Source organism: Pagrus major, chromosome 1 (genome assembly GCF_040436345.1).
Source record: "Pagrus major chromosome 1, Pma_NU_1.0".
Classification (NCBI taxonomy): Eukaryota; Metazoa; Chordata; class Actinopteri; order Spariformes; family Sparidae; genus Pagrus; species Pagrus major.
In genome coordinates this window covers 8,571,623-8,590,991 of record NC_133215.1, presented here as the reverse complement: position 1 = coordinate 8,590,991, position 19,369 = coordinate 8,571,623, and the positions used below count along the sequence as shown (strand labels likewise).

At 43.0% G+C, this 19,369-nt stretch overlaps 2 protein-coding genes across 2 annotated transcripts in view; one reads left to right on the top strand and one right to left on the bottom strand.

Annotated features, from left to right (window-relative positions):
• Positions 1–19,369, top strand: part of mad1l1 (mitotic arrest deficient 1 like 1) — a 95,610-nt gene that overhangs the window by 64,163 nt on the left and 12,078 nt on the right. The window lies entirely within an intron of this gene.
• On the bottom strand, positions 12,084–18,078 carry LOC141004156 (protein ELFN1-like). The gene is made up of 4 exons (XM_073475659.1): positions 17,795–18,078; positions 17,559–17,712; positions 16,159–16,325; positions 12,084–14,217 (listed from the first exon to the last, which is right to left on the bottom strand). Exons 1-4 carry the CDS (start codon positions 18,076–18,078, stop codon positions 12,084–12,086), a joined length of 2,739 nt encoding a protein of 912 aa, XP_073331760.1.

The window sequence follows — 19,369 nt, the reverse complement described above, 5'->3', positions numbered from 1 at the left end:
GTGTGTAAGGAGACCAACAGAAGAGAGAATGATAACGAGTTTCAAACCGACAGTGAAACTTGGTGGTGGGATCATTCAAGTCTGGGGCTGTTTTGCCTCCTCTGGGATTTGACACCTGGACAGAATTGACTCCACCCCTACTGAGAAGTACCACTCCATTCTTCAGAGACATGCTCCACCCTCTGGTCTGCTTCTTAGCGGAGAAGGACTCATACTGCAGTAGGATAATGATCCCAAACACACACATCAAAGCTTTGCAAGAACTACCTGAAGACAAGAGAAGACCAAAAAGTCCCGACTGTCATGGACTTTCCTCCACAGTCGCCTGACCCCAGCACCATTAAACATTTTTGGGGCCACTTGAGACTCTTTGAAACACCGTCAAATCATGCTGGGGTAACATGAGTCTTCAGGTTTTGCACAAACTTGTGGAGTCCATGCCAGCTCGAGTGCATGCTGTCATTAAAGCAAAGGGACGTACCAAATATTAAGGCATTCTGAAATGAAATGAAACATTCAACTTCTCACTCAAATTGTTAAGCTGATATCATTTGTATTGTGTGTCTTGATTCAGTGGTCTCAGACTTTTGGACCTTATTGTATTTTTGAACTTGAAAGTAAAATTATGCCTCATTTGAAATTTTGGGTAATTTCGGCCATTACCTCAGGCTACTTAGTGATCATCCTCTGGCATAACAATTAGCCAAAGCTAATGGTGCAATAATGCACTCAGAAATGGTGCCAGACCAAAAGAACACATTTGGAAGGAGTTGTTACGGGGCAAAGTTTACACCTCTGATGATGGACCTCCACAGAGCAGCTTCATTAACACAGATCTCTCCATTCATTATAACATTTTGGAGCTGATGCAGTGCTTAACGTCTGGCAAGCGTAATTCTCAACAGCCGCTGCCTCTAATCCTCACTTCTATGCAGTATATATGGCTGTTCAGAGGGCCAGTGGAAATGTGCAGGCAGGCAGGTCTCCAGGCAGACTCCAATATGGCTGCCAGAGCAGGAGAGTGACAGTTTGGCTAATTAGAGCGCTTTTAATTTGCACTGCCTTGATCTCTCGTCTTAGCCTCCTTCAATCTGGGAGCTTGTGTGCGTGTGCAGGAATGCATGCGGGTGTGTGTGTGTGTGTTTGTATATTTTCAGCTAGTTCAGTGTCACCTTGTGTGGTAATTTAGAGAGGTGAGATAGTTTGAGGAAGGCTAAACGACCAAATATCTGTCATTAAGCCTTCCTCAAACTTTGTCCATCCTCTACTTCTCTTTCCCTGGTAATTCATTTGTCTTTCCAACAATTATTGTCTTCACGGCTCAAATCTTGTCCCTTGTTTTTCGGCATCTGGCTCCAAATTTCTCCACAAACACACTTTATTTCCCCTTAATGAAAGCTGCAGAAGAGTTTCAGGGTCAGCAATCTCCCGTACTTCAGCTTCAGTTGTTCAGCTGGTGTCCTTGTTTTTGAAACAAAATGCAAATAGTCTTGTTTTTAAAAAGAATTCGGCCTGGAAATGTTGCCGCTCCTCTTTGAGATTTGATCTCCCGGAAGATCGCCCTTATAAGATATTTAAACAGGAGCAGGTCGGTTACGTTCATGCAGCCAAAGAGAAGATAACCAGTGTAACCACTGACCTAATAACTCATAAGTCGTGTTGTTCGCCTCTCAGGCACCCTCGACCTTTCCACAGTGTTCTCTCATTTACACTGTACATTATTAATGCTCCTTGGCCTATCGTTTACGTGTGTGACTGTGTGTGTGTGTGTGTGTTGCAGAGAGGCTCCTTTTGGAGGGTTGATTTTAATATGTATTAATACAGTGGTGAGAATGTTTCCCATTATCACTCTTAACATCATGCTCTATCAAACCGCCTCCTTCTACAGGCTGGCCCACATTAGGCTGTGATCTTTAATGGAGACAGCGAGTCTAATTCCCATTTTTAAAAGAAGGTTATTTCACAAAGACAACCCCCAGGGCTAGGAGGGAAATCAAAACTCTGAAAATGAGCAAAGAATCCCGTCTTTCTCTCCTCTTTTATCTTCCCCAGCCCCTTATTCTTAATTCCGTTTCCTGCTTTTCTTTTTTTCCCTTCTCTTTCTGTCTTCATATCTCCTCTACCCTCCATCCCTGCCGGAGGTGTCATTGTAAATGCCATGTGGAGAATAGAGGAGTGGGGGGTTACTGTTTGTGCCTGGGGAAGCCTCTTTTTGTACTCGGGCAGGCATCAGTGTGGACAGCTATAGAGTGAAGGGGGGAGACGGGCAGCACACGCACATAAAAAGACAGATATTTTGGTCACTGCAGCTCCGGCTGTGACAAGCCTGACAACTACTTGTGTTCCAAACTCTGACACCGGGGCAAGCTGCAGGCTCCTTCTCCGCTCTGCGTCAGACTTCTTTGATAAGACCACGTCTAGAAAGGGCAGCCCTCAACCACAGCGCTTCAAAACTAGACTTAATGTAGGTTCTCTTAAAGCTGTAATACCAGGAGTTGTTTGGCTGCCCTTTTCAAATGCCCCACTGGGTACAGGACTGAAATCTTTCATTCTGCTGGCCAGGAGTGCTCTTTAATAAGCCGGCCTGCATCATGACTGCATTATGTGCATATCTGTAAATATCACGTGCAGTTCAAAAGTTCAGCATCAAAATCAGATCTAAAAAAGTTTTAAATTAAAACTTAAAAACTGTCTCTCACTCTCCAAGTATGTGTTAAAGTCCTGCCAATAACAGTTGAGCAAGCTTGGTACCCAGATAGGCCTCGGTCAACTTCCCTGTCTCTGTTAAACTCATGTGCTAGGTTTGTCTGTATTGAAAATGAAAGTTAAAGATATGGTTAAAGATGTTGCAGGGAGACGTCATCATTTGTTCAAAGGCATGATGTAAGGTCACATTATATTGATGCCACGGTCTTCACGGATACAACCAGTGTTACTATCTTTTTAACGTATAACACCTACACACCTACTGTCATATGCATTCGAGGCAATGACTCACAGTTTGGGAGACACCTCCAGTATCTCGACAGCGTCTCAAGCTGTCTTCTCAGTGCACCTGTGCAAGCTTGGAGGATGACCTGTAGATTATTCTATACATCATACGTCATTGTCCCATTTGTCAACAGCTTGCATTTCCTAAGTTTGAGCACAAAAGTCAGTTATTTGCCCAAAAAATACTTTGCCAGGTGTGTGGCTGTTCAACATTGTCAGGAAATGACTCTGACAAATACAAAATGTCATAAGATGCTCACACCACAAGATGAATGCTGGCAACTACACTCAGTGCGCCAATCTCTGTTTGGGAGTCTGAGAGTGAGCAAGAGATTTGAGGTGTCACAAAGGGAGGAAAATGAGGTTGGGGAGACCGATGATGTAACTGCAGAGACATACCAAATTCACCTGCCCTGGGTTAAAATCGCACAAGGACAGATAGGAGATGGAAGGATAATGAACAGACCCTGTTAAGACGTGTTCTCTTCGCACCGTCTTGATAGAAGCCGCCCACTGACAGGCCCCAAAGCCACTTGTACGGCAGCAGTCTAAAGATAAGGAGTAATGAACCTCGGCAGTGTTGTACTGAAGTTGCGATTTCCAGTCAGTCGTTTCAGAATGGAATAGGATTGGGCTCCTGCACATGAATTACACCACCGTTATGAATCTAAAGGGTTATTTCACCTGGAAAGATAAGCCCCTGGTTCAGGCTTATTGTACTGTGGGTCTGTGTCATTGCCTACGTTTGCACTTGACTGTGCCGCAAGATGAGACCAAGCGTGGGTGTACACCAGAATCGTATTATAAAATTTAAATGAGAGATTTCTTTTTGCTTTTAGATCAGTTGAAGAGTTTCCTCTGCTGTCAGTTTTTTTTTTTTTTTTTTACTTCAGAGACATTTTTATTATACCACTCTAACGTCTGTGTGTTAGAAGTACAATGACGACTTCTGACTACTAGTAGGGCTATGGAGCAATGTTGATGAAGGTTCTCAGTCATCCAGGTCATGGTAAATCTAAGGCAACAGGACTTGTTTCAGTTTCTTGAAGACGTTTCACCTCTCATCCAAGAGGCTTCTTCAGTTCTAACTAACTGGAGGGGAGTTGCAGGCTTTTAAACTCTGTGTGGGAGTGTCCTTAGAGTCGTTATGGACACGTGTGAGCTCTGAGTTTCAGAGTTGTTAGGGCCACTTGTGGGTCGTTGACACAACTGGCCTTCATGTGGGTTGCTGAGGCTAGGTGAGCCCAGGTGTGAATGGTTGTTAAGCAGTCTGGGGAGAGAACTCAGTACTGCATTGTACGTGGGTGATAAGTAATGTCTTAGGCCATCTCCTCTGTTCCAAGACGCCAGTTTGACATAAATGGATTCCTTTACTCCTCTTTCAGACCGTCTGGCCAAGATGTTTACATTGTTGTCCTCGAAGGAATGATTTTTCTCCTTCAGATGTAAGTGGACAGCAGAGTCTTGACCTGAGGAGATGGCCCTCCTGTGTTGTGTCGTGTGTTCATGGAGAGGTTGTTTTGTCTCCCCAGTATACAAATCTGTGCATTTCTGGCTGCATTGAACAGCATAAAGTACACTACTCTGTTTTCTCAAAATCAACTTTTGCGCTTTCAAGGTGCTTAGCACACCTCTAGCTCAGCTGTTTCCTTCTGCTTCAAGCGGGAGGGAGTTTGAGATCTCCTCACCAGCTCCTCCAAAGCTTAGTAATTAACATACTTTGGATAGTTTGATCCATACACGAACAGAAATTCAAAAATGACGGTTTCTTATTGCAAGAGAGGTATATTGTGCAGCTGTTTCAGCACTTATGTGCAGCTGTTTCCCTGCTTCCAATCTCTCTACAGAGCTAAATTTACCTAATCACCTCCCGCTGATGCCGATCTTCTCATATACAGTAAGTGTCGTCAAGAAAACGAATTAAGGCAATCTCCTTGTCATACTATATCTTTAAACAGTTTTTAATGTTAAAAAGCTCCATAAAAGTTGGCAATTTGAAGAACAGCAATATTTTATCACCAATTTAACATCACTTAAATGTCTGTACGCCATCTCAGCAGAGGCTGAGAATATATGAGAGTGAATTGAGTTAGCAAAACAAGGCAAGCAAGAACCCTGGATCCACCTTTTCCCAAAATGCAACATGATTGTGTTCTCATTTCACCTTACCTGCCTCATAGCACCCACATTTTCCAACCCCTACACCGCCCAGTTTGTAGCCGAGGCTTTGTGTTCACAGTGTTTAGTCCCCAAGCAAAATACCAGGTCGATGTCACTTTAGTGGTTTTCTTCAGACTCGACAATGTACAACTGTCTTCAGGGGCTGAGTAGTGCTCATCTTGATGTGTAAAATCACAGCAGTTCGGCACTGGAGTACTCGTGACATAACAATCCATGTTGTGAAAGACAACCAGCAGTTGAATAGCAGTTGTGTTTTTGTGATCAGGTCTTTGTAACCACGGTATCAGACGGTGTTAAAACGTGTATGAGAAGTGGAAAAGTGAAGCTGCAGCCTCGTGTTGCATTTCTGATGCCTCTCAGAACAAAGCACTTACCTGCTTCATGCACAGTAAAGCTTCTCATTTAAAGCCGCTGAATGAAATTGGAGAGCGTAACTGTGTAGAAAATGGCTGTGTGGAGGGAGAAGAGCAAGTTAAGACCCCCTTTTGGTAAGTAAAGGTAGCCTGGATTTTAGATGATGATGTTTACACTGCCGACAGTTAAAACTCCAACCACGTCCAACCTTTTGTTCGGTAAAAAAACACATCCTGAAATTGCTGGAGGAAGTAAAGCACATCACTGGTGTTGTAAGAACAAACACAGAGTAGCTCCTTACACATAGAAAAGGAGACTGTCTCTGTCTAATTTAACCTAATTTATTGTAAATGCTGCATTTTCTTGGCGTAATAAACACCAACATTTCTAAATACGTTCTGACTCGCTCGATGCAGAGATACTCCCAAGACACTCCTCATTAGATGGTTCACTTGGTCCATTCAGTCGCTGCTGTCAAATTAAAATTCAGCAAAGTAAGCACCCTAATTCATCTCACCAAGGACGCGCTCCAAATAGGGCCTTTCATTCACACTGCCAATCCAACATGACATTACTCTTTCCCTCTTTTTTGAAGTCTCAGTATTTTGACTGAGGATGTCTTGGGCTTGTCAGAGTTCATCCAATTTTTCCTACAGCAAATTTGGCCCGACATTACATTTACCCACATTTTGACTTGACTGAGACATCTGTAGGTTTTCCAAAATGATTTTTTTTTTTTTTTAAACATTAGTTATGCAATTTATTTAACAGGATTATATTTAACTACAAGCCAGACTGTCCACAATCATCAGTCAGTCACGGATTATCCAATTTGAATTGTTAATTATTGTGATGTTTTCATGTTGTCGTGTGATTTCAGTTAAATGTATGAGCAGTAATTATTGAACTCTGGAACTGGGTTCAACCACAGAGGCGACCACATATCTGATAACATGACACTGTTAAAGTACTTTTCTCACCTGTCTTCAGTAGGATCTCTTCATACAGATAGTTTAAGGGAACATTTTCCACGCTGCAGTTGAATTGTTTTGCTCTCTGGATGGCAATGATGGCCGTTTGTTTCACCACTTTGGTCCAGACTGAAATTTCTCAACAACTTTTTGATTGTTTGACAAATCCTGATTACTTTGGTGATAAGTCGGCTGTTCCTCTAGGTCTCTAACATTTTTACTTATCTAATAATGTCTCTAAATGTCTCAACAGCTACAGGGAGGATTGGCGAACACGTTCAGACATTCATAGTTCCTGAATGATCCCGGCACTTTGTTCCCATTACTTTCCACTCATGTTTAACTCTCATGAATGATAATGACTTTGGTGATCCCTTCCAATGCCATTACTTGGTCAAAGTAATGGTTTTTGACCTGCAAAGCTAGTAACTTTCCCACCAGCCTCAGCTGTAGTTTGTGTTTAGTGCTAATTACCAGCCTCGTCTGGTAATGTTTTCAACTTGTGAGCATGTACATGTGTGTCATCAACACAAAATTGGTCCCTGAGACACCTGTTGTAGCAACGACTAACATAGAAGCAATTTGTGTATTTTGCCAGGTGTGTGTGAACAGATTTTGTCAGCATGATAGTGTCACAGCCGTACCAGATACAGTCTCAACGAGTCCGAAGTTGGGTTTGGTCCGACCTATTTGAGTGCGAATGTAAAAACGCAGTAACGACTACATGGCTCAGAATGTCGTAGGCTGGTGTGATCCCATCGCAAAATTATCTCCAGTGACTGAATGTTAGCATGATAATATGTGAAAGTTATGCACTAAACTGAGATGGCGACCACTACCATGGCAGCTGACGTTAGCGTTTAGCTGGCTTTAGGCTGTAGACTCTTTGATGATGTGAGAACACAAATGCAGTGTCATTCACCTTAATTGTGTTGTTTGGAGGCAGATTTGAGAGACAGATTGAAAAAAAACATCTGAATAACCAGATGGAATTTGAGGTTAAGTGAGAAAATGTGATTTTTATAATCTTGAATTTTCATTATCATGATTGTATCTGTGTTGCTGCGCTATGACTGGTGTCACTGTGGTCTGTATTTGTGTATTGGTCACATTTCCATGCTGTTCCATGATAATATGGACAATCATTGAGATTCAGATCATTGACAGTGATCTGATGACCTGATCCAACATTGATAATGAATGTAATTCCACCTGTTGCAGTCGACATGACAACAGATATATATGATTAGTTATTTCCATGACTTATACATAACTGGCAAACACCTACTCGCAGGCACTTGACTCGTTATGTTTGTCAGATAATTCATGACCCTGTTTCTGGCACCAAAACACCTTTAATTTTAATCACACAATTATATAAGTTTGACACTTGTGTATAGTGTTGGACTAAAAAGAGCATAAATTAGATTTTTAACAATGTTATCTGAGCTGTTTACATACTGTATGCCCTTATACTGAACTTAATGACTTTAAACCTCAGTTAAACCAGGTCTGCAGCAGGTTTAAACCTAAGAAACTGTAACCTCAGTAGTAGTAGAAGATTTCTACGGGAAACAGCAACCGGGTTCAAACTAAACCACTGCTGCAGCTTCTGAGGACACAGCAATATGGTTTAAATGATCATGTGATTTTGACCCAGGCAACTCCAGTTTAAACCCGCGCTCAACTTTAATCCACAGCTTAAGCCAGCATCGTTGCAGAGCAGCGGCCCGTGCATGTCTTGTGCTTATTGTTCGACCGTTTGTTATTTCATTCCAGAAACAGTGTCGCTATTATTCTGGATCATTTTCCAGAATTATAGCGACACTCACTACCAACAGTTGTAACAGGAATTACTTTATTTCAAAAAAACTTTCGATTACGTGTTCTGTAGATCGTCAGAGTCAGAGACACAATAGATATCTAAAAACATTTAACACATTACACAAACGGCCTATGGCTAGATACCATTGGAACTAAGTAAAAAGACCCTTTTTTCAGTCAAGCTAAAGAAATCGATCAAATGTTGCTGAAATGAAAGTCCTGAGTGTGTTTGAAACTTCTGGCATATGTGAGGTTTTCTCCAGGAAAGGAGACAGTGAAAGAAAGGCTATTTTATTGTGCTCATTTTAATCTTTTGACAAGAAAATAAAGAAAGAAAGCCTCTGAGAGATCCTATGGCAGAGCGTTCTCTCTCTCTCTCTCTCTCTCACTCGCTCGCTCCTGAGTCAGTCACTAGAAGAATACAACACAAGCTTCCACTGAAGGTTTCCTCGCAGCATGCTCCTCTGTCGTTTCTCTCTGTTGTCAGTAAGACCTCTATTTATTTCAACTTTCTAGGCATTGTTGTTTTCAAAAACACAGTTTCTCTTCATCACGCCTCAAAGAACAGCAGCACTGATTAGGGTCGCTGTCGACCGGTCGCCTCGACCTGCCCGGCTCGTCGTCGTCGTCAGATTTCTAGACGAGCTCTGCTACTCTCTGACACGTGATGAACTCAGGCCATTATTGTTCATAAACAGAATGGTAAACAAAAAACAAAAACAGTAGTTTAATACATCGCTACATTGATATTACTGTTACTCAAAGAATGCTCAAGTGAGGCTTAAGAATCAAGCAATTATAAAATTGCAGTCAGGAAAGTATAAGTTAAGAAACCAGGACTTTTTTTTTTGTTTTTCAAAGCAATGCTAAAGTTAAAAAGATTAAAGAAAATTGAATGTTTTAAGGCTGTTGTTTAGTTAAAGCCACAATCTGGGACGTGTAATGCAGAAACAACCACGGCTCATCAGTTCCCTTTTTGGATCAGAGTTAGATTGTTTGCCGCAGCAGCCGAGGAATCACGTCGTGGCTGCTGCAGTACGAGGGGAGAAAAAAAACTGCTTTTGTTTGTTTTGTTTTTTTTAACCACACAAATGAATGTGCTTTCGCAGTGCTACAAACAGCTGTGGCGATTTCACTAACCCGCGATTATGGCTTTAACTGGGCTTAATGACTTGAGCATTCTGAACTCATTATAGCAGAGAAAAAAGATTTTATACAGTGTTTCCTTTCACCAATAAACTTTTCATTGTTCGCCAGCTCTGTTGTTTCTATTGTTTAGTTTTCAGTGTTGTTTCAAGGAGTCAATTCTGTTTCAATTCAGAAAGCGAACTGGATTGCGATTCAGTCGGTATAAGCACTTGTTATTACAAATTGGTTTTCAATACTGTGAAAACTACAAGCTTGTTTAATTGAAAATCCACTGAATTGAAATGTCCTTGACTCCATCCCTGGTTTACAGACTTCTTACATGAGTTATTATAGCACAGTTCAGTATAGAATAAACAGCAGTATTTCTCTTATCACATTTTTCTCCTCTTTACAGCCTCCAGATATATATGTAGTCTCTTTTCACCACGCTAGTGATACTAATCACATTTGACAATAACACTTTTCATATCAGGATCAGTAGAAAGTAGACCTTTGATAAGGCAAAACCCCATTGCTATTACTTGAATAGACGTCTACAGTGGCAATTTTGGGCTTCTTGTGGACAACATTTGGCTCCATTGGTGGCACAAACTGATGTGAGCAAAGTCATCCATGAGAATCCGCCCTAAGTGGGCCAGATTGAGTGTTTTAGGGAGCCAAATATTCCTCATTTATCTCCAAATCTGCAAGACAAGTGGCCATCTGAGCAAAGTTTTCTATCAGACAGATGAGGACACTGTTTGAATACAGCTTGTACATCAGAAACAGAAAATCCAGCTGCTGAACAGTGTTAATTTCTCAAAGAATACATTCATCTGTGTGTGGCTGTGTGTGCATGAGTACATTTGAATGTAACTGTAAGGATGATGGTGGGTCAGTAGCTGGGGCCAGGTCAGGGGCTATAAGGGTCAATTTACTACCACAGTACTTTGGTCTTAGAAATGATTGGAGGATAGAAAGGGGAGCAGTGAGCCAATGGGGGTGGATCTTTTTGTGCAAATCGTCGTTCTGTTTGGCAAACGGATGTGTATCGATGTGAAGGAGAAGAGGTCTGTAAATAGTATTTAAAATCATTTCAAATACTTCTTTGTGATCTATCAAGTTGGCACAATGGCACCACAGTGGAACCAGATGAATCCACAGAAATTAAAAGTAAAAACCTGGGAGAGATGGGAGGAGGAAAAGAAAATGAATTGTTGATAAAACACAGTGGATCTACAGTGTATCGGGAAGGAAGCTGAGAGTTTTAGGTCTTTTTCCTAAGAGTCGTTTTTTGATTTTGAACAGTGCAGATATGTTTCCCCTGTGGGAATTGAAGACATTCATTTGAAGATTAGAATTTTTAGTTCGATTTTCAAAATCAAAAACGTACCATTGTAAGTGAGCAGGTAGGTAACTAACTTGGGATTCTGGTTTCTGAAAAGTCTGAAAGATTTCAAAACCCATGTTGTACAAACAAAACAGTCACCTCTGTTGCAAATATAGAACTTCTCTCTCTCATCTGTACAGCGTTCCCTCTTTAGGAGGATGAGGAGCAGGTGTAGCAGGGGTTCACCAAGAGAAAAGACGGGCTTGTTTTTCGGCTCAGCGGAGAGCACATTCCTCTTGGTTAGAAAAGAAGAACTCAAATGTCTCGTCCATCACACGGTTTGTCTCTGTTGGTGTGCACTTCTCAGCTGAGAGGTTCAAAAGAGTCAAAACACAGTCACACGACAGAGCCATGCCATATTCAAATAATAGAGTATTAATGATGAGGAGCATAGGAATAATAAGAAGACCAGTAATGTAATAAGAATAATTAATAGTAATAACATATCATTCTAGGTTTTTTTAAATTCTGTATATAAAAACAGTGGCGAGGAGAAGTTGGTACACAGTAGGGCTCTACTATCCCCTTGGTTGATTTGGCACATTAAACTCACTCTCTGTTGAGAGCTACCTACTCGTTCTCAGCACAGTTGAATATTACTGTTGCCTGGCGACCCATCCAGAGTTTGTCGTTTTGATGTTTTAAATCGTCCAAATCAAGGCAAATCTTTCTTTCAAAGTTTCTTTTCTCGCAGCAGTATCGCAGGGCGCGATGCAACAACCACCACAGCAAAATCTCGTCCAATCCACTGCCGTTAATGACAGTTGGTGAGGTTAATCTGCCGTTATCAGGTTTGATGAATGTCAGTCTCGAGGCAGATTAAAAGCCAGGCTGTTCAGGATGGGTTGCCTGGCAACGTTTAAGGTTTCTGTTTCTTCTGATTTTTTTTTTTCCTTCATTCAAAACTTAGTACAAATAGCTACATAAGTCTGAGCTATAATTTTCATTACATTACAAAAAGTAACTCAGTCTCTCTATAAGTTATGATTTTTGTTGTTCAATGTAATATATTAGTTTGGTCCTCCTTCATGTTCTCAGAAGCAAAGGCTTGGTTTGTGTAAAGTGTGAGCCAATGTGTGTGTATGTGTTTGTATATAGGTGTATGTGTGCAATCTGATTCGTTAGATCCTGTAAGTTGTGTGCGTTTGTGTTTATTTACAGGTCTGTGTATCTGTATCAATATGTTATGGGTGCAGTGTTGGTGTTTTCCATCTTCAGAGTGTTTGGGGTCTCCAGATGTGGGATCAGGTCTTCTGCTGGGCGGACACACCCTTCCAGTAGTCCAGTATGTCGTGAAGATCCTCATCCTTGGCAAACTGAACTTTTCGCCTCAGCGCGTGTCCGGCTGCCACGTATCCTTCGTCCTCCATGGACGCCTGCCGGTGCCTTTTGCGGTGCAGCTTGAACCTCTCCCACAGCCCCAGGGTCGGGGTGCAGAGGAGCCCTTCCTCCTCCTCATCTTCATCTGGGCTGGAGCAGTAGCTGAGGTTGTGGTACTGGGGCGAGAGTGGGTAGTGTGGCGAGAGCTGGGAGTAGGCCAGCTCCCGCTGCTTGGCCTGCCTGCTGAGGGTGAGGGGGTCTAACACGGAGGGCTTACGGCCCCCTGGGTGGTGGTGGAGCTCCTGTAGGATCTGGGGGTGGTGCTGCAGATCCTGGAGGTGCTGCTGGGAGCCGGGATAGGAGTGGCGGTGTTCATTGTACTGGCGGATTCTCTGGGCTTCAGCTCGTAGGATAGCTGCTGCTGGGGTGACTGTACGGATTGCCTCTCCACCTCCCCTTTCTCCCCTTTCTCCCCTTTCTCCCCTTTCTCCCCTCTCTCCGGGTGAGGTCCTCTCGATATAACGGGTCTCTGACGTGTGGTAGCCTCCCTCTGAGCGGAATGAGCGAGGGCTCCGGGCAGAGCCTGGAGAAGAGGAGGTGCTGGGCCTTTTGGATGTTGGAGGGGCCTCCATGCTGTGGTGTCGCTGTAGTGAATGATGGTAGCTTCTCCCTCTCTCTTCCCTTCCTCCTCTTCCTCCCTTATACACCGGGGAGAGGAACTCGCCTCCTCTATCTCCTCTCTCTACTTGCTCAGAGAGAAGCACCAGCTGCGGCTCAGCGGTGGAAACGGCCCCTCCGCCAGCAGAAGAGGGGGATTTCATCCCCTGTTGAAAGGAGGTAGACTCAGATTTGAGAGCATCTATACAGTTGTTGATGATCTGGTTCACTTTATCGACTTCTTTAGCGATGGTTGAGATCTCTGCTACTGAGCCCTGGGGATTTGCTTGTGGCGACATCTCTCTTTCTCGCTCACGCTCTCTTTCTCGCTCTCTCTCCCGTTCTCTCTCCCTTTCAATGCCGGACCCTCTCACCTCCATATAGTTAAGTTTAGCAGGCTTGTGCGGTGGTGTTTCTATCACCTCCTGCAACTTGTATGGATCTATCTCGCCACCCTGAGACAGGTAGGGCATTCTGGACAGACTGTCCCCAGCAGCAAGCTTCTGGGATCCTCCACTCCCTCCCTCTATATCCCCTTCTCCACCATACTTGAGCTCTATCAGAGTCCTCTGGATCCTGCTCATCTTCCTCTCCTTCTCTTCCATGATCCTCCTCTTCCTCAGGCAGTGGACAACTAGGCCAAGGAAGAGTAGCATGCCGAACAAACAGCCTAAAATAGTCATAATGTAGTGGGTGGCTGACGACTGATTGGCTATCCTTGCACCCCCGGCCCGGCGGCCAGTGGAGATGGTCAGGCAGGTGTGGTTGAAGCGCAAGGAGTTTCGTATAGATGCCACACAGTACGTGTAGTCCGTGTTAGGTTTTAAGTTCTTTAGCTCAATATCTTCTCTTTGATTTTTGAGATTCTGGATATCTGTGAAGAAGCTGTTGTTGTAAAGCACCAGGATGTACATTTTCCTGTACGGATGAGGAATCTGAACCGTTATCACAGCGCTCGAATGTAGCACCTGCTTCAGCATCATGATCGGATTGGCTTCAGAGATAATCGGGCCCGAGTTGATTTCCTCTTCAGGAATCGTTCCAGAAGAACAATCCTCCAGTACGCAGGGAGAGGAAAAATCCGGGGCCATGGTGGTAGAATCGCCCCCGCCGAGGATATAGAATGATGTCACACTGCTGCCGTCGTCCGTGCATACAAGACTTAACACGTGCAGAGCGTTGCGTTGGGTAGGCATGCGGGGGTTCTGGCTCAGGAGGTTGTAGCCAAAGAATCCTTGAGGTGAGTCGCACACCATCCTCTCACTGGTCCTGTTGGGGAAGGCCGAGAGCCAGCGCAGGAAACCCAGCAGCTCACAGGAGCAGTTGAAGGGGTTGGTGTAAAGTTCACAGGTGGTCAGCTTAGAGAGTCCAGAGAACAAACTACCATCCAGCACCTGGATCCTGAAAAGAGACAAAGGAGAAATAATAGATTTAAATTTTCAGCTTCAGATACACTCACATGGCTCAATACAGTATCACCAATCTGTCACAATAAAAATTTCATTTTCATAACACTGAGGGAATTCAGACTTGGTATTAACATTCGTCTTGAGTGATCCGATTACAAGTAGACAGCTCTAGGTCCGTCAGTTCACACCTGGCATTAACATGCATCTGACCATCTCCCTACTCTTAACAGTTGGATACGATTATTTTTACACCAATAAGAAATATCTTGTAAACTAAAAGAAAAAATCATTTGCCGAATTTACGAGAAGGCCCAGATAATTCAGAATTTGTTTTAGACAGCGTTTCACAAAGTTTATAAAGTTCCTACTAACTCAACATCTCACAAAATTGAAAGATTTTTTAAGGGACTCAGGATGCATGTTGATACCAGGTGTGACTGTCAATGTCAGACCCATGATCAAAAACCACCTTTTTTATCCATAGATTCTTCCCTCTTGTGGAAACCGTCCTCCTAAATTACTCACAATGCAACACAGTCACCAGCAGTACAGGCAGAGTTGGGTGTGTTATGTTAGCACCACCTATATTGCCTCAAGCTGTTAGCCTGGAGCAGAGGTCTGGTGAGTTCACTTCTTTCTAACTCCATGCCCCCAATTTTGTTTCATTTTCAAACTTGTAGTCTTCAGCTCCCTCGAGTGACATCACAATCATGTGGGTCACGTTGACAGACTCTGCAAAGCTTCTTCTGGAGCTGCAGAAGGCTATATACTGTATTTTCAGTACTTTTCTATCAAATATGCAGCAGTACTCTGAGACCTGTCCACAGATTTTGATGTGTAAAATCAGTTCACTTCCCCTTTAAAAGCACTTCTTACAGAGGCTTCTTATATTTTAGTTTATGGTGTTAAACATCTCCCAGAATACCTTTCAACAAGCCCAAAAGAACAGTTAAACCTGTTACTATTACATTTAAGTCAAGAAATCAATACCAGTTACAGAACCGATGGCAAGAACAAGACAGTTATACACACTGTGAAAAAGTAGGAATCTCAACTTGTATTGAAAAGACGGCTTGTTTGCCGCATTGCATCATGCTTTACTGAGGAAAAGGACTATCTCTGCATCCCCTGCAGTGCTTTCTTTTTCTTGGTAAGTCTGCCCAACATCAGTGCAAATTGGTGAATTTGGAAGTCAGCCCTCTGGGCGATGACACCGAGCCTGTTTTAAGAAACTTACTGCATTCTTTCATCTCGCTTTGCTGTGCTGGAAATGTTTAAACTGTTTTTTTATTACTTGTTTTTGATGTTTTTGTTATCATATACTGAAGAAACAGCTCACCGGGGGTAATACAACACAACTCATATAATAATAGTTGGCTTTGTGTTAAGGGTTACTTTTGCAATCGTCCCAGGAAGAGTGAATTTTGATGTATCTCACAAACACGCATAGAAACCCAGTGAAAACTCACTTAGCATGAATATGAATATGAAATTTGTAATAACGGCGAAGGATGTCTGTGATCTTAATCCCGTGAAATCTGTCATGTCCATAATTCATATGATAAAATTAGCTCCGTACGAATCATCATGTCGGTGATTTGTAGTTATATTTCTCTTTAAACAAGAAATGTGTAAGAAATGTGATTGTGGCTCAAAATGATATGTTTAACAGCAGTTAACAGTTGTGCTGTATGATCTCCTGTACTGACGTTTCAGTGTGATGACAGAGAAGGTTTGCGGCAATGAAAGGTTGTCATATTCAAGTACACAGCTGCAAATGTGTAGTTTTAGTTGCAACACATGCAGAATGCGGGCAAATCAACTTGAAACCTTATGTCATCTAATTAATTAATCAACTGATTGTTTCAGCACTATGACAGCTTGTTTTCTCTCTCTGTCATTAGACACACACATACATGGACCCAGGTGATACCTGTTCATGGAGAGGTCTATATTCTCTATGTTGGGGCATTCCCAGAAGGTATTGGGTGTAACAGTCTCAATGAGGTTGGCTTGCAAGTAGAGATACTGCAGCTTGCCCAGGCCCCGCAGCATCCCCTCTGTCAGGTTCCTTAACTTGTTAAAACCCATCTGGAGAACCTGGGGAGACAAAGACAAGTGGGATTATTCTAATCTCTGAAGAGGCGGCCAGCGCCAGGCATCACTCACCACGAGCCGGGAACATACAGAACAAACAAACTACAGTTCTGTACAATTCATGTTTCACATGGTGATCTAAGCCTCTACGCTGTGCTGAATTTACTAAGATCCTGTTTCACATTTTACCTCCTGGCACAGCTCCAGCAGCCGGGGTAGATGTGTGAGCATGCCAGCTCATTATGGCCACGCTCTGCTCAGGTGCAAACACTTTCGCTTCAATGTCTCTGGAAGCCATAATGAGAGGGTGTTGTCTTTCATGTGTACGTGTGTAATACTGGGAGAATTTGGATCCTTTACTTAAGAGAAAGTATCAGTAACAGTGTAAAAATACTCATTTTGATTACAGTTACTTCTAAGTCCTTTAATCAAAAGCTTACTTAGGTAAAACTACTGGAGTATTATCAGCAAAATGTACTTAAACTGGCAATAGCTTCTACTTATCCTTCTTAATAAATACTGATTGCACAGTGTAAATATGACACTGCATATAAATCGTTCCAGCTTTAATTATGCTACTCTGTCTGCCACTGGGTTCAATCTTTCCCAGGAAAATGAAGAAAGCGTGTCTGCATTTGCGCAACCAAAACAGGAAGAGTCATTGATTTCCCCTGTAGCTATCCACAGGTAACGGTGGAACAAATGAATTAACAGTGGAAAGCTGATGGGAGGCAAGGAAGGCGAAGAGGGAGAGAAACCGAGGTAAAAACCTTTGCCTTTGACAGTAGCCATTTTGCAAAAGTGGCAATACCACAGAGAAACGCAAGGGGGGAGGGAAAGTTGAAAATTTGTCTATGTCTGCTTTAAATATAAAAAGTAATGGTGATCATTATGATGAAGTTAAGGGTGTTTCTGTAACAATTCAAAAACAATATCTTACTTTGAGACATGTACACATGTTAAATTCACAAAAATGTTTTGAGTCGGTTGCCAAAATATTTTATATCTTATCAAATCTTCTGATTGTGAAACTTTAACATCATAACTTTAAAATAAATGTAGTGAAGTCAAAAGTGTAATATTTATAAAGTTTTGTAAAGAAAAAAAACAAGTTAACTAACTGTAAGCTTAACACATCCAAGTACTTGATTAATGTACTTCCTCCATTGTGTGTATGACCCTAGTGAGTGCATTCATGAATGTATTTGTGTGGTTGTACCTTATGTTGTTGCTCACCTGCAGATTGAATTGTGCTGAGAACGCTCCGTCCTCCACATAGCTGATGTCGTTCTTGGTGAGGTTCAGATAGGTGAGGTTGCCAAAGCGACTGAGCGAAGAATAATGCACCGAGCGTATCTTGTTCTCGTTCAGCCTCAGATCCACAATAGTGCTGTTGAGAGAAGTTTGAAGGTCGTTTTGGAAAGATGCGAAATAATGTCGACCAAACTCGCTTTCACTGTAACTTTTCTCACCTGTTAATGTGGGAGGGGATGGCCTCGTAAGGCGGCTGGTTCATACTGCAGATAGCCAGCCACACAAAGCCTTTCTCCCCTTCGATTAGCCAGCAGTCGGCTGTTACCATTGGCAACCGCATTATTGACAGCAGGGCGAACCAACAGAGGAAGGAGCTGGCTGTGGACAGGACCGCTGATGAAGAGCCTCCAGTTACGTTATGTCTCTGCCGTCCCTGTCCTGTTCTCTGGGCCATTTGGGATGTCATCACAATATCCATTGGAGAAAGCCGACCAGAGACCATCTAACATTTATTCATGCAGGCGAGCGCCATTTGAAAGGGAGTGAGGGCTGCTTTATAGAGTCATATATTAGTTTATGGTGACCTGGTGTTGTCGTCAGATTTGTGTCTGCTCTGCTTGAGGTATAGTCACAGCATGGTAAAACGCTCCTGTTTCTCCTTAGCTTCTCTTAATCGTACGGCAAATTGAAGTTTGAGTCGAAGTCGTGTTCAGGATTAAGGATTTATGTGCAGGACATGATGGATCACTTCATTGGCAGTATGTGTGTCTAGGTAAACTGTATCTGTTGTTCAATTAGGGGGTCACATTTGATTTGTTATGTATAAATTGGCAAGCGGAAGTTGTCCTGGTGCCAGATTGGCTGGTTCTCATGTCTTCTGTGGCCATCTGCATATCTGATTAGACAAGCACCTCTTTTCTTTCTTCCTCATTGCTCTCTGCTCTGTACTTGGTGTGAGAACTCGTCCCTGGAGGGAGAGAGAGAGAGAGGAGGGTGTTAGAAGAGAGGCGCTAATGAAACACAGTGGTTTATTCTGTGAGATACCAACAAACACAACCCTGTTACCAGCATGATGAGATAGAGGTAGTTATTTCTTCTTATATAACGGGGCTGGCACAAACACATTTATGCATGCACACACACATTTCCTATACTCATAAGACTTTTCTTGACAAGTCCAATTAGCGCACATCGGTGCAGATACACAAAAAGCACCTGCAAATCTTATAAATACACACAGCTTGTCCCTGCTGTACGTACACACATTTTCCGCCACACTACTAGCCTCGAGTGCCTTGATAGGCCTGGGCTAAGAATGGCCGTTACTCTGATACTGTATCTAATTAATTAATCTGCTCTAAATAAAACACTTCCTGGGAAAACAGCTGATGTCTGATGGAACAGGAGAGATGAAGGAGGGCAGAGAACAGAGAGAGGCTCGCAAAGCGCTGTGGAGTGGCGAGGCGGAGGAGGAAAAAGTGGGTGCAAGGGAGTGTTGAGGAGTGATGTTTGGGGGGGAGGATGGCGAGATGGAGTAAAAAGGGAAGTGGAGGGAGGGGTAAGGCAGTGAAAGAGGCAGTGATTCTGTGAGAAAGAGACGAGGCTGGGAAGAGAGAGGGCTGTAGAGTGGCTCTCTGTCTGGGGAATGTGCTAGAATAGTGGCTTCCTCTTCTCTTTGAGAGCCTGTTTCTCAGCTACGAGAGCAGCAAACAGGATGTGACATCATGGAGGTGAAGGAGAAGGAGCAAAAGGTCTGGCCTTCCTCACAAACATCTTTTGGCTGCTGTTCCCTC